This window comes from Rhinolophus hipposideros, assembly GCF_964194185.1.
Source record: "Rhinolophus hipposideros genome assembly, chromosome: 10".
In the NCBI taxonomy this organism is placed as follows: Eukaryota; Metazoa; Chordata; class Mammalia; order Chiroptera; family Rhinolophidae; genus Rhinolophus; species Rhinolophus hipposideros.
Window position 1 is genome coordinate 34,930,613 of NC_138056.1, and position 13,450 is coordinate 34,944,062.

The window sequence follows — 13,450 nt, forward strand, 5'->3', positions numbered from 1 at the left end:
CCAGAGTTTGGAACCCTTTGAGACATAGATGCAAGTCAGGTATGTGGAGATCAAAATGGTCACTCTAGAACTGTTAAAAGCTGGGTTGGAAGACATGACTTAGGTGTTTGGAAATCACATGTAGCAATAGTGAACCTTGACATTCTGAATCCCACAGTGCAGTTCCCCACCAGGCCCTGGAGCAGCTGCACTGTCCATAAGCCATAAGCCTACTGCACAGCTGAGAGCACAGGGGGAGGCGCGCCCTGCAGACAGGCACCCAAAGGGAGAACCCAGAAGGACTGTGCCTCACACGCCCAGTTCCTTCTCCCAGAGGAAAGCAGGAGGGGGTGCGGCGGGGGCAGAGTGTCCCTGGGGAAATCTCTCTACTTGGGCACATGAGGAGTATTTAGCAAGTGTTCTTCCCACAGGTCTGTTGGTCGATCTTTTGTTGGTCACTTAGTCTGTAGGACTTTCTCTTTTTCTCTCTTCCATGCTGTCATTTTCATTCTCTCTCTCTCTCCCTCCCTCTGTTCTACACTCACTGTGTGGACCTTTCTGTATGTGTATATACTACCATGTCTCCATCTCCTCTTCTTCCTTTCTTCCTCTCTTGCTCTCTTACTTTGTGACTCAGTTTACTGGGTGTTGGCTGTTGGAAAACCCTTTACAGGAAACCTGTAACTACTCTCCTCTAGCTCAGAACAAAGGAGGGGTTTTGAGGGTGGTAGGAAGGGGGGGCAGGTGGGAGCAATGTACAAGATGGTGGGATCATTCTGATTCCCTAAGTCCTAGAGGCTCTGCCCTTCATGGGGGTGAGGTTACCCACCTTGAAGCCCAAGGATTGAGTTGGGGAGGGTACTCTTGGAGGAGAAGGGGGCACTGGATGCTGGATGGCAGTCCACTTCACATGATGTTGAAAACATTCATAATATAAGTTCATACTTCCCAAACATGTTTTCCTGCCTCACCAGGGTATTCACTGTGCCCTGGGCATAGCCTGCTTTCTCATTCTTCTGTGCCTATGGGCAAACTGTTACCTCTTCCTTTTCCTTCCTGTTCCCCATGGGGAAATCCTGATAAGTTTTCAAGCCCTAGATTGGGTGTCGCTTTCTCCGTAAAGACTTTTCCCTCTTCTTTCTTCCAATGCTTTTTCTCACGTGTGGATGGCACAGTGTATTATATTATTATGAATTTATGTTTTCTCTCACACCAAAGAGCAGGAGCTTTTTAAGGGCAGGTACGGTGTCTACTTTCTATTTTAGCATAGAAGCTGTAACTAGAAAGAATTAGAAATATTTTTATTTGATTTGATTGAAACGACCTGTTTGGATTTTGCTCAGGGCACAGCTTTGATTCATAGTTGATTTGGGGGAGTTTTCTGATGAGACCTTAGAATAGGTCTTTCACTTTTCATTCTCCCATGTTCACTTCACTGCAATAGGTTCTGGAGCTGGAACCCTGCCTGTCCCCATGCTCATCTGGCCACTGGGGTCCCAGCGCTTCCTCTCGGGTGAATGTGGCAGACACAACTGCTTTGTCCCTTTCTCAGTCCAGAGGATACTTGAAGGTGTGAGGGGCATTTTATTAAGATAGTATTTAATTAAACAGAAGTGTCAGAACAAAGAGTCATAGAATAAGATTGCATTTCTCTGCTATTAGACCAAGTGACCACAACTTCTAGCAGGGCTGATTAGGACTGTACCTTGTCAGTGAAGGCAGTGTAATAAAGGGAGGAAAGTGATGTATTTGGAGGTGGAAGGCAGGTTCAAATTCTAGTTCCGCCCGTGTGTTGTTAGCAGGCCTGGGTTTGTATTTCAGTGACTGCACATTGATAGCAGCTGAATGTATGAGATGTCATTGTTTCTACACCCCCTCAGTGGATAGAGCTGGGAAATGTACATGTACACACTTATTTATACATATACACACCTATCTCTTTGTATCTATCTCTACTAGAAATCATGAGTCTACATTGATTTCTCCAGTTACAATCCAGTATCACATGGTCACTTCTAGCCTTCTGTCTTTTCACACCTGTGTCTTTCCTCTCCGGATAGTCAGCATACGTACTTGTTCAATCCCCTGGTGTTTCCCAGTCCCCCCACCATGTTAGCCATCTGACGGGCCAGTGCTGCCGACTCCGACCTGCTGGCACTGCTGAGAGTTTCTCCCAGGCCCCGCCCTGAGTCCTTTCTCTGCCCATTTTGTTCTGTTATAAATGTCATTTCAAAAGAAATTTTTTTTTTGTAGGCCTAGAGAATTCTAAAGCAATACGTGTTGCTGCTGGCTCACATCACTCAGTTTCACTAACAGGTAGGTACCCGCTCTTTCGGTGTAACATACCGTTCAGAATTCTCTGTGTTTCTACCTCAAGTGGTGATATTGGGAGACAGAGGGAAGAGCATAGGTTTTGGAGGCAGAATTCTGATGCCACTGTGATTCAGATACTGCTGTGATCTTAGGCAAGTCACTTAATCCTCCTGAGACCATTTCTTTGTCTATAAAATACTTTGTGGGTAGTTCTGAGAACTGAATGTGATAATACATGTAAAACACTCACATGGACTTAATTCCTTTCCTCTGGGTTTGTTTTTTCTGTTGTACAGTAGGGATTCTATATTCTTATGTCTTCCTCTCAGAGTAATTGTGATTGTCAAGTCATTTAAACAACAGTAAATTTCTATGTACCATATTGTTATCTTATCCACCTAATTTATTTTGGTGTCTAATATAAGTGTCTAAGCTCTCTACCTGTCTATTCTCTCTGTTTAATCTCAAACCTGTTTAATCCACCAATATCTTGCTACTTCATTTATCTCACTGTTTGCTCTTTTCTATATTTATCTACTCTCTTTTTTAGTTTAAGTATATATCTATTTTTATTTATCTTTCATCTTTGTATCTTTCTAATCTATGTATCCACATATCTCTAAGTCTAGTTATGTAGGTATTTTTCTAATCTATTTTATATTTTTATATATTTCTCTATTTCTCTATTCCATCTTTTTGATCTAGCCCTCTAGCTAATCTGGCTTTTCTCTCTCACACTATGCCTGTTTGGCTATGAGTCCATCCATATATTTGACATACCCAGACAGTACAGTATAAACTTTCTACTGACAATGCAGCATTTTCCTGAAGGTGAAGGTTATCTTTTCCAAAGGTTATCTCTTTCAAAGCCCACATTGCCCTGCCCTCTACTGGTACTTTGAAGACTATAGCTCTGAAAGATTTATTTTGGTAAGACCTCTCAATCAAGAATTGAATGCACATTTTTTTCTTTCTTTTTTTTAAAATTAAAGTTTATTGGGTTGACAATTGTCAGTAAAGTTACATAGATTTCAGGTGTACAATTCTGTAATACATCATCTATATATCACATTGTGTGTTCACTACCCAGGGTCAATTCTCTTTCCATCACCATATATTTGATAACATTTTTAAGCAAAGGGAAATGACTTTCATGCATTGTGTTCTCAGTGTTTTACGTGGAAATTCAGGTGTGCACACAGTAAATGTAAATTAGTAAATTAGTGGTGGCTGCATTCTTCAACATCAATTTTGCAATGCATTCCAACTGGGAAGTTGGTCCTGTTTCCAGAGCACAGACATAATGTGAGTTTAAATACTTTACAAATTCTGAACTACAGATAATTTGTTATTTAATGAATTTAAAACAACCAACAACAACAAAATACCTACGTTTAACCCATGTCTCATCATAAGTAGATTTATATATACTGTGTTTCCCTGAAAATAAGACCTAGCCGGACCATCAGCTCTAATGTGTCTTTTGGAGCAAAAATTAATATAAGACCCGGTCTTATTTTGCTATAAGACTGGGCCTTATATAATAGAATAGAATGGAACAGAATAGAATGCTGGATATACTATACTATACTATACTATACTATACTATACTATACTATAATAAATACCAGGTATAATATAATACTGGGTATAATGTAATATAATACCAGGTCTTATATTAATTTTTGCCTCAAAAGTCACATTAGAGCTGATGGTCTGGCTAGGTCTTATTTTCGGGGAAACACGGTAGGTTGAAAGAGTGGAGCTGAAATGAATGCCAGTTATAGACAGAAAGGCTGAGGCCCCAGGGCGAGAAGTAACTTGTTCCTGCCCCTCTGTCAATGAGGGTGGGGGAAGGCATTCTCTTTTTGAGAATAAGAGTAGGCTAAGAGCTGTAATTGCTTGCTAACATCAATTTCAAAAATGTTGTAATTAGTAAAGTTGCTTATTTCATATGTGGAGTATTTTTATTCGTTTTTTTTATTAGGTGTTGAATTAGATGTTTTTATTAGATGTCGAATTTTTATGTTATTGAAATGTAATTTATATTTAAAATTCACCCCTTTGAAATGTACAATCTAGTGATTTTTAGTATATTTACAAAATAAATTGTTTTTGGATATTTTGAATATCAGTTGAAAATTGTCAAGATGAATACCCCTCTTTCCCAGTCCAGTTCAAGCTATTAACACACTGGGTCTTATTCAGCGCTCTCTGATCTTTTCTCTGGAGTTGTTGAAGATTATGTAACTATTTGGCATTGCAGCAGAATTTAATTTTGTAACAGTGTAGTGATCTGCATGTGGAAGACGTTTGTCTTTGCAAAAAGGTGGTTTAGACTTACTAAGAAAATGAAGGCTTATTACAAACACAGGCTCCTGGTCAGCGGCTTGTTGGTAGCTAACCAGGCCCTTTAATAGGTTGAGACTTTTCTGAGGCGCTCCTTCCTCTGCCTTCTTGTAAAGAATCCTCATGCTTTGCATGCCCTGGTGAAGTACAGGGAGGTTGGCATCTCTCTGGGCCTGAAATACACCACAGAACTGCAGAATGTCAGTGCTGCAAGGTCACCTGGGTGACAGAAAGGCTCATCGATTTACAATGTCTCATCTTAGACTTAATGAAGCAGAGGCTCAGGATGTGAAGTGATGTGCCCAGTGTCAGAGTGATGGAGCAGTAGCTCTGGGACTTGAACCTTGAATCTTGGTCGAATGCCGTTTAATGATACTGGTTGGCTTACGGTCAGTTTTTGAGAACATGCTAGACTGCCCTAGGGCAAGCAGTAATGTAAAGCTTTGTTGGGAGGTCACAACATGCAGTGGAAGCAGAAGACCTGGCTTCTAGTCCCATTTGACTTCTTATTAGCCACGTGATCAGGAAAGCCATTTAACATCTCTGAGCCTTAATTAATTTATCTTCTAGAAAAAGAGGGCTGTCTCATAGAATATAATGTGAGCCACATTCCAAAAAGTAAAAAGAAACAGGTGAAATAATTTTAATAATGTACTTTACCTAACCCCACATATCCAAAATATTATTTCAACGTGTAATCAATATGAAAATGATTAATGATTCTACATTCTTTTTGATTTTTACTAAGTCTTTGCATCCCATTGTGCTTTTTTGTCTTATACCACATCTCAGTCTGGACTAGCCATATTTCAGATGTCCAGCGGCCACATGTGTGTACTGGGTGCTATACAGTGCAGTGTAGAACCTTAGACTATTAGGGTTGGAAAAGCCCTTAGAGATCATCCAAGGAGTCACAATCTGTAGATTCAGAGGCCCAGTGATAGCCTGTGGCCCCATGTTGTTTGGCTTCCAGTTAAGGTTTTTTGAACGTGAATGCCTTTTGGACAAGCACGTGCCCTCTGGTTTATCGTCGTCAGCCACCAGTCTCTCTTGTCCAGTGTCATCAGTTATTCTGTCTGCCCTTCTAGATCAACCTCCAGTTTGTAGCTGGTGAAACTAAGGCTTAGAGAGGAAGTGATTTGTCCACGGTCAATAGCTGGTTAGCACATCCAGGAATAGAAGCCAGAGTCACTTGACTCTGAATTTGCTTGTTTTCTACTAAATCACAACATCAGTCGCACTCCTGCTTATCTCACAGGAGTATTGTTAGGTTCACGTGAGCCTAAGTGCTATGCAGATGTGATGTGGTAGCATTATGTTGTCTGCTGGACAGGGCGTGTGGTGAAATAGTCTTATATGTAAACATTTAAGCTTAACAAATACAGCTTTTTACCTGTTGTTTAAAAAAGTTAACATTTTTTTCCTAACAAAAGGTAATATAATCCTGTGTTTAAAAAATGTAGAAAATAGAGAAACATATGTCTGGCACGTGGTAGATGTTGAATAAATATTTGTTGAATGAATTAATGAAAAAATAAACTCACACGTTCCTATTCCTTGACAAACTACTAAGCACATTGGCCTTGGTTGCTATTTATAGACTTAAAAAAACTCCTAGATGTTGTTATGCTATATATCTTGCTTTGCTTTTCTTAACATTGCAGCATAAGAATAATACAACTTCTTTTAACCACTTATTTTTCAGACTTGTGTTATTTCCCATCATTTTGGACTAATATTCCTTGACCTCTTTTGTTCCCCTTCTGTTTGTTTAAGATGCAGGAAAGCTGTATGTTTGGGGAAACAACAGGCATGGGCAACTGGCTTCTCAGGCTGCGTTCCTTCCTGTGCCCCAGGAAATAGAAGCGCATTGTTTTCGGAATGAAAAGGTCACTGCTGTCTGGAGTGGGTGGACACACCTGGTTGCTCAGACAGGTAAGAGAGCAGTGAAGAATTTGTGGTTGGTAAGAGCAGCTGGGGGACAGCTGTCTAAACAGCTATGAATGCTCAGGAGTAAGTAAGTAGGTTGGTTTTTATTGATGAAAAGCTTTTAGGACTAGGAAGGGGAGGACCTGGGATGGGTTCTACAATCAGCCAGATATGTGGCTTTCCTCTCTGGATCACAAGTTTGCACCCAAAAAGGCAATGCTGGTTTAGGTTACTGGCCCTTGTCCATGAGGTTTTGAGAAGGAGCCCATTGCAGCAAGCATCACCCAGTATGTTGTCCAGGTTTTTGGGGAATGTTTGCCTTGTGACTCTATTTGCATTTCCACCTGCGTCTAAATTAAAAGCCGCAGAAACTGTTACGTTAAAGATCAATATTTCAAGATTGAGGCAGGAGATTATTTTGAATCATAGTTGGCATGGTATTTTGATTTGTATTTTTATTAATCTTAACAAACTATGGGCATTGATTCAGACATCTCATATATTCCCTCAGACGTTACTTTATCATGCCGTGCCATCCAGCTTTTAGCGTCTGTCTTTTCTTGAGTCTTCATTTATTTCTCATCTTTCCCTTAGGGCGGTTGTTTCCTGCACTTCACGTTCCTGACTTTGTTCTTGGAGTTTGTGTTTTTATGGCTTCTTTTCTTTCCTGCCTTCCTACACCTCCTGCTGATTCACACAGCTTCCTAGACACACAATTTCTGATTCTTAAGGTCACTTATCATGTCAAGGCGTTCTGAACTTCAGGGGTTCTCAGGAGTGCCTGTGCCTGCTCGTTAGCTACACAGGGATCTCTAGACTCCCTAATATGTGGTGACTGTGATTCCATTACTTTCTGGCTTTTGTAGGTCTTCAGGTCAGCTTCAGTTATCCTTGGTAAGCCACACATATTACACATTTGAACACACAGACATAGACTTAGGAGTATTCGTATCTATGATGCTTTGAATTAGTCGTTTTAAAAAAATTTACAATCATTTTGGAACAGAGACCTGTATAACAAAGGTGTATAATAAACTTCCCATATTTACCACTTTAGAGGATGCTCTAAGGAAAGTATGTCATTCATTTCGAGGAAAATCATGACTTTCCTCCAGGAGGTTCAGACTGCTTGAAGACTGGGTCCATCTACAGAAATTTTTCTTAAGGAGACTCACTGAGCGTAGTAACTGCTTATTTGTATAATTGTTACTATCTTTCTTTTCCTCCAGACAGTGAGCTCTGTGAGGGAAGGCACCATATTAGTCTTGTTCACCTCTGATCTCTGCCCAGCAGAGAACGTATTCATTGCCTGCATTAAATTGTTTCTAGTTAAAAGAGACTAAACAGATTCATATAGGTATGAGGCAAGGTACACAGCTAGGATTTCTCACCCCTTTCCTTGGACTCACTAGTTCATGAACAGAAGGCTTCAGTTTGTCTCTTTGGATTCAAGAGTCCAACCAAATTGGAAATTGTTTATTGGGAACTTACTGAGCCATGTGCTAATAATAATAATAAGCCTTGGGGAAACAGAGGAGAGAAAAATGGGCCGTACCTTCCTACTAGCATGTAGACGGGCTTCAGTCTAAGAATATAGAGATGGAAGACGTTACCATCCATCCGTCCATCCGCCCATCATACAAATGGTGAGGCTCTGTTTATGTACCATGCCTTGTGCTAGATAGAAACTCAAGGAGCCCAGTGTTCCCTAGGGGAGACAGACCTGTTACCAAATTTCAGTATGTTGCAGTATGAGATGTGCAACCATAGAGCTACGTGTAAGTACAGCGTGCATAAATAGTATAGAAACTAGCAGTAGTGTGAGTAATTGGGGGTTAACAGGTAGGTGTTTCGTGGTTAGTTAGTCTTCAGAGAATTGCAGTGCAGTGAAATACACTTACTATCAAATGGTGGTGAATTTGGTTGAGTCTGTCGGTAAACTCTAACTAGTTAGGTAGCTGACTGATGAAAGTCGCAAAGATGCCGCTTCTTTAATTCTCGCTTTGAGCCTTGTAACTGGTGTTGATTTCCATGTCTGGGCCAGCAGCCCAGCCCTCGGGGTGGGAAGTTGGAACCCACATATGTGACACTGAGTCACCCAGCGGCCTTGGAGCTTAGCTTCAGGTCTCCACCTCCACTTGAGAGCGTGATTTTTTTTGGGTAATGTTTCAGCTGTTTAATGAACTTGTTAATTCAGATCTCTTGTTTATGTGCTTTGTCACTTTCCCCTTTCTCCTAAATCCATGGGATATTTGAGTGTCCTTGTTGTTGTACTGAATTGTGGGTAAGTGGGAGTCTTCTGCTATTTGATTCACCAGGGCCTCTAGTTTAGTCAGACTTAGCTGTTCCTGCTAATGGGAACAAGATTTTCTCACAGGGTCAAAAGCAGCTCATTAGTGGAACAAGGCTTTACGTATTTAACTCTAGTTTTCACAAGCTCCAGTGGTGAATTGTTCCTCGGACCTACCTTCAGGCTGCATTAGCACAGAGGCTGTTCTCAGTCTCATTTGGGAAGGCATTAGTTGTGTGATAGAAAGAGTGTATGCACAGTGACCATATATCTGTCCAGTAAATTGGGATGAGTTAGGATGAGAGCAAAGGGAGTGAGTGGACTTCGTCTTTCCCTGCTCCATAGGCCCTAGACCAGTGATTTTCGACCACAGGTGATTTTTGTCCCCCAGGAGACATTTGTAATGTCTGGGGACATATTTGGTTGTCACAAGAGGGGGTGGTGCTATTGGCATCTAGTTGATAGAATCCAGGGTTGCTGCTAAACATCCCACAATGCAAGGGCAACCCCCACAACAAAGAAATAGCCAGCCCCAAATGATAGTCAGGCCAAGATTGAGAAATGCTGCCCAAGACTGACATCCCCAGTGGTAGGTACTTAGCTGGGCAGTCACACGGTGTCAGGATAACTTTACAGGTTGTCTCTATAGGAATCCGGGATGCAGTCTCTGCCCCCATGCTTCAGGAGTCTGGTGCTTGCCTGCAGCATTTGCGATGGAAAAATTCTTTTCTCTGTTAGTCAGAGTCTCTTGGAAAGAGTCCAAGCGAACCTGTTCTAATCTGGGAAAGTTGGCAAGGGTACCTGTGTCTCAGGCTGGTGGCGCCGCATTCTAGAAACCTTTCCCAAGCTGCTTAATGTCCCTGATCATTGTTCTCAGGAACTTCATGGCACTCCTGGGTGACTTTATCCAGGCTCAGTGACCTGCAGCTGTCTCATCTGAGATTCATGATTTCCTGACGCAAGTGAGAGCTGGATGGCAGGTCTGGGTGCCTTCCTAGTTTGGTGATTTTGGTTAAGTCAGGTCACCTGTCAAGGCCTCCATTTCCTCATCTCTCAAGTAGGATATTCAAACCTGCCTGCATTCTACACAGGGCTGCCGTGAGATTCAAATGAATGAATCTGTGTGAAAGATCCTAACTAATTGTAAAATGCTGTACATACATGCGTGAGGAGTGCCTGAGGTTGGGATACGAGTATGTGAGTATATGAAGCAGTTAGCAGTTGCTTTTAGAAAGACTTCTGTTTCAGCAGGATCTGCGCAGCACTGAAGACATACCAGCTTCTCCCCGGAGGGCTCAAGCCGCCCAGGGATGTGCTGCTCCATACCGAGCTCCGATAGGCAGTTTCCTGCAGTCTGTCACTCACATGCGCTGGCAAGGGGCTCTTTTTTGTTATCAATAGTTTGGAAGATCGTCGTGGCCACATAGGTAATATTCCTTGTTAAAATCTCGGATCACATTGTTGTTCCTTCATGGTACTCATCCCGGTTTGTAACTATACATCTGTCTGTATTCTTACTTGTTTAATGTCTAGACTGTAAGTTCCATGAGAACCACGTCTGTTTTGTTCGTGGCTGTACCCCAGCACCTAGCACAGGCGGGCTGCAGAGCAGATAATTAGTAACTAATTGCCAAATAAATGACTAAATGGCAACACAGAGGGAAACATGGGCTTTGAAGTCGGACAGGCTAGGTTTGACTCTCAGCTGTCAGCTTCCTGAGTGTGTGGCTGTAGGCGGCTGCACCTCTCTCCATCTCTGTGGCCGCTGTAGCTCAGTCTACTGTCCCCTCTTGCCTGGATCCTGCATGGTCTCTGCCTGGTGTCCTCATCTTCCCACACTCACTTCCTCTCCCTTCCAGTCTGTTCTCCATGCCTCAGTTGAAAGGTCTCTTCAAACCCATTGTTTCACATTCCAATGGCTTGCCTTGCTCTTAGGATAAAAAATATAATCCGTAGTGATCCTGTATGGCCCGTCCTCTGCCTGCCTTTTCAGCCCTATTTCTTACCATGCTAGCTCTTGATCTCCAGCTGACCTCCACTCTGGCCTTTTCTTGGTACCTTGAATGCATCATTTATTTCCCACTGTCAGGTCTTTGCACCTGATGTTCCCTGTTTGGCACACTTATCCCTGCATTTTGACTTTTATGTGTGTGTATATATATATATATTTATTTATATTTATTTATTTATTTTTTAAGACTTCAACTTAGTCATTGCCTCCTCAGGGAGGCCTTCTCTTGACACTCTTCCCTTTTACCTGTTCTCAGAGCACTACAACCTCTCCTTTGTACTATTTTTTTGTAGGATTCTTTGACTAATTCCCCCTGCCACTAGACTGTAAGCTCCATTAGGGCATGGGCCATGTTTGTTTTGCTCAGCATTGTATCCTCAGTGTTGAGCAAAATACTTGGCACATCACATACAAGGTAGGTATTCAATACATGTTGAACAAATGAATAAACCTAACTCCTCTGAGCTTATTTTTTCATTAGGAAAATGGGAAAATATTGCTGACCTTGTCTGAGGAACAAATGAAGTAAAGTATTAAAGCTTCCAGCATCCAGCATAGCACTGGGCTCATGTGTCGGTTCAGGACACATTAGCTTGCCCTTTGAAACTCTGGACATCTCTGAAGGTCAGATGCCCCATATCTTTTCCTTCCGACAGAGGTCTCTGCAGGGCTGGCTATGAATGTCTCTGGATAGGTAGCAGGTTAATTCAGGACTCTCCTGGAGAGTACAGATAGATCATTGCTTCTGAATGCTAAGTGCTGCTTGCTGGTGATTAGAATTTCAAGGGGAATGATTTACACAAGATCCAAACGTTAATGTGGGGTCGGTCAGAACGTCTAGAATCGGGTTGCTTGCTTTGGGGATGCTGGACGCTTGCCCTAAGTCATGCAGTATCCCAAAGTAGCCTTGTGGTCTCACAAAGGCGATGGATTGAAAAAGTACAAATATAGAGTGCTTGACATTCTTTGCTTTCTTCAGTGTCACCTAAGAAAGTCCTAGAGTCTTAGGAGTTTTAGAGAATCAGAGATGGAAGAAGAAACTTGGCAAATTAAAAGACTGAAACGGAGAGGAGACAAAGTGATTTTATGGCCACATTTAAGCTAGAAATCCAATTCTACTTTTCAGTAAAATTTTTTCCTGCCGTCACTGTCCTCCCGCTTGTTAGTTATATCCTTTAGTTGAGATATTTTTTATTCTTCTTTTTCTCTAAAGTGGGGAATTGCATGGCATAGGTGGAAAGGACCACTCTCCTTTCTTCAATTGTCACAGACCAAGAAATATTTTGTTGCATTTGATGTCTAAGCATTAGTGAAATCCAAGCCCAACCATTGATTCACACGAAACTGGGTTTATAAATATACCTAATGCTGCATTTTCTGTTTTGGGGCCAAAATCCTTTCCAGAATAAGGTGACAGTGTATATTACTCCATCTTCTTTGGGACCATATATCATGAAACCTCAACCGAGCTCAGGGAGATTCTGACCTCATGGGCTCTATTTAAAGCAGGTGCTTTGGAATTCATACTGTTTGTGCCTTAGAACTTTGAAAACCCGATGGTTGAAAGTCAAACTGAGCCCAAAGGCCTATTTTGAAATGGATAGTTTTGCTTAGTATTAAAGTCATTCGTTTTTATCCTAGAATCCTTAGACTGTCAGGAGGGGATGAGAACTTGGAGCTCATCTGGCTTGACTCCCGTTCAGAGACAGGGAAATGGAGGGCTGAAGAGGGGGAAGTACCGGGAGTGAGCGAAGGAACTAGAACAGAACTCAGGTCTCATGGCTCTTGCTCCAGTGCTCTTTCCACCTTGTCGCATTCTCTCCAGAGATGATGAGGAAGTAGGGAGGCCTTAACTCATCAAATGCATGGACCTGAACCAGGAATAATAATTCCTTCTGTACATGAAGTTCTGCTTCAAGAAAACACTGATTCTTACCTGAAATATGTAGCCATAGATCCCTTTAATGGGTTTGTGCATGGAGTCGAAACTAATGAGATGGTCTCCCAGGAGTGAGAGTCAGGAGACCATGCCAGCGTTCACAGAAGCAATTGTATTTCCATTTATGATAATACAATAGCAATCGTAGCTCTCATGGACCACTTTTATCACTATAAAGTGCGTTCATTTTCATTTTCTCACTTTAAGTTGACACGAAGGGTGTTATCATCCTTGCTTCACAGACAAGTCCCTGATTGGTTAACCATTGCCCTGGTTCACATAAATGGGCAGAGCTGACACTTCAACCCAATCTTTTGTCCCCAAATCTGCTGCTCTAATTCCAAGTTGTATGTATCTCAGAATGCTCTCACTCACTAACTAGACTTCTTTTACTCTTCAAAGAAGCATCTTTCTCCAACTTTTGTCAGTGACTCTCCCAAGGAGTAAGGGAGGAAATTCTTAGTTGTCCTTGACCTTTCAGCAGGTGTTTGTGGAATGCCTACCTACACGTATACAGCACCGTGCTACAGAATACAGAGGAATAATAAAATCCCAAACCACCTTCAGGAACTTGTATTGGATGAAAAAATGAAATATTTAGTAGAAGAATAAAAAAGAATGTGACAAAGAGCCAGAGGGG

General features: G+C 41.8%; 1 protein-coding gene across 12 annotated transcripts in view; it reads left to right on the plus strand.

Annotated features, from left to right (window-relative positions):
• Positions 1-13,450, plus strand: part of LOC308503679 (tryptophan 5-hydroxylase 1) — a 221,256-nt gene that overhangs the window by 42,183 nt on the left and 165,623 nt on the right. For all 12 annotated transcript variants that reach the window (XR_013994230.1, XR_013994231.1, XR_013994232.1 and 9 more), the window contains 2 exons: positions 2,233-2,295; positions 6,418-6,576. Coding sequence is in view for 8 of the 12 variants with exons in the window: in XM_081063186.1 (XP_080919312.1) it covers positions 2,233-2,295; positions 6,418-6,576 (222 nt within the window). In the remaining 4 variants the exon portion in view is untranslated. The remainder of the gene's footprint in view (positions 1-2,232; positions 2,296-6,417; positions 6,577-13,450) is intronic.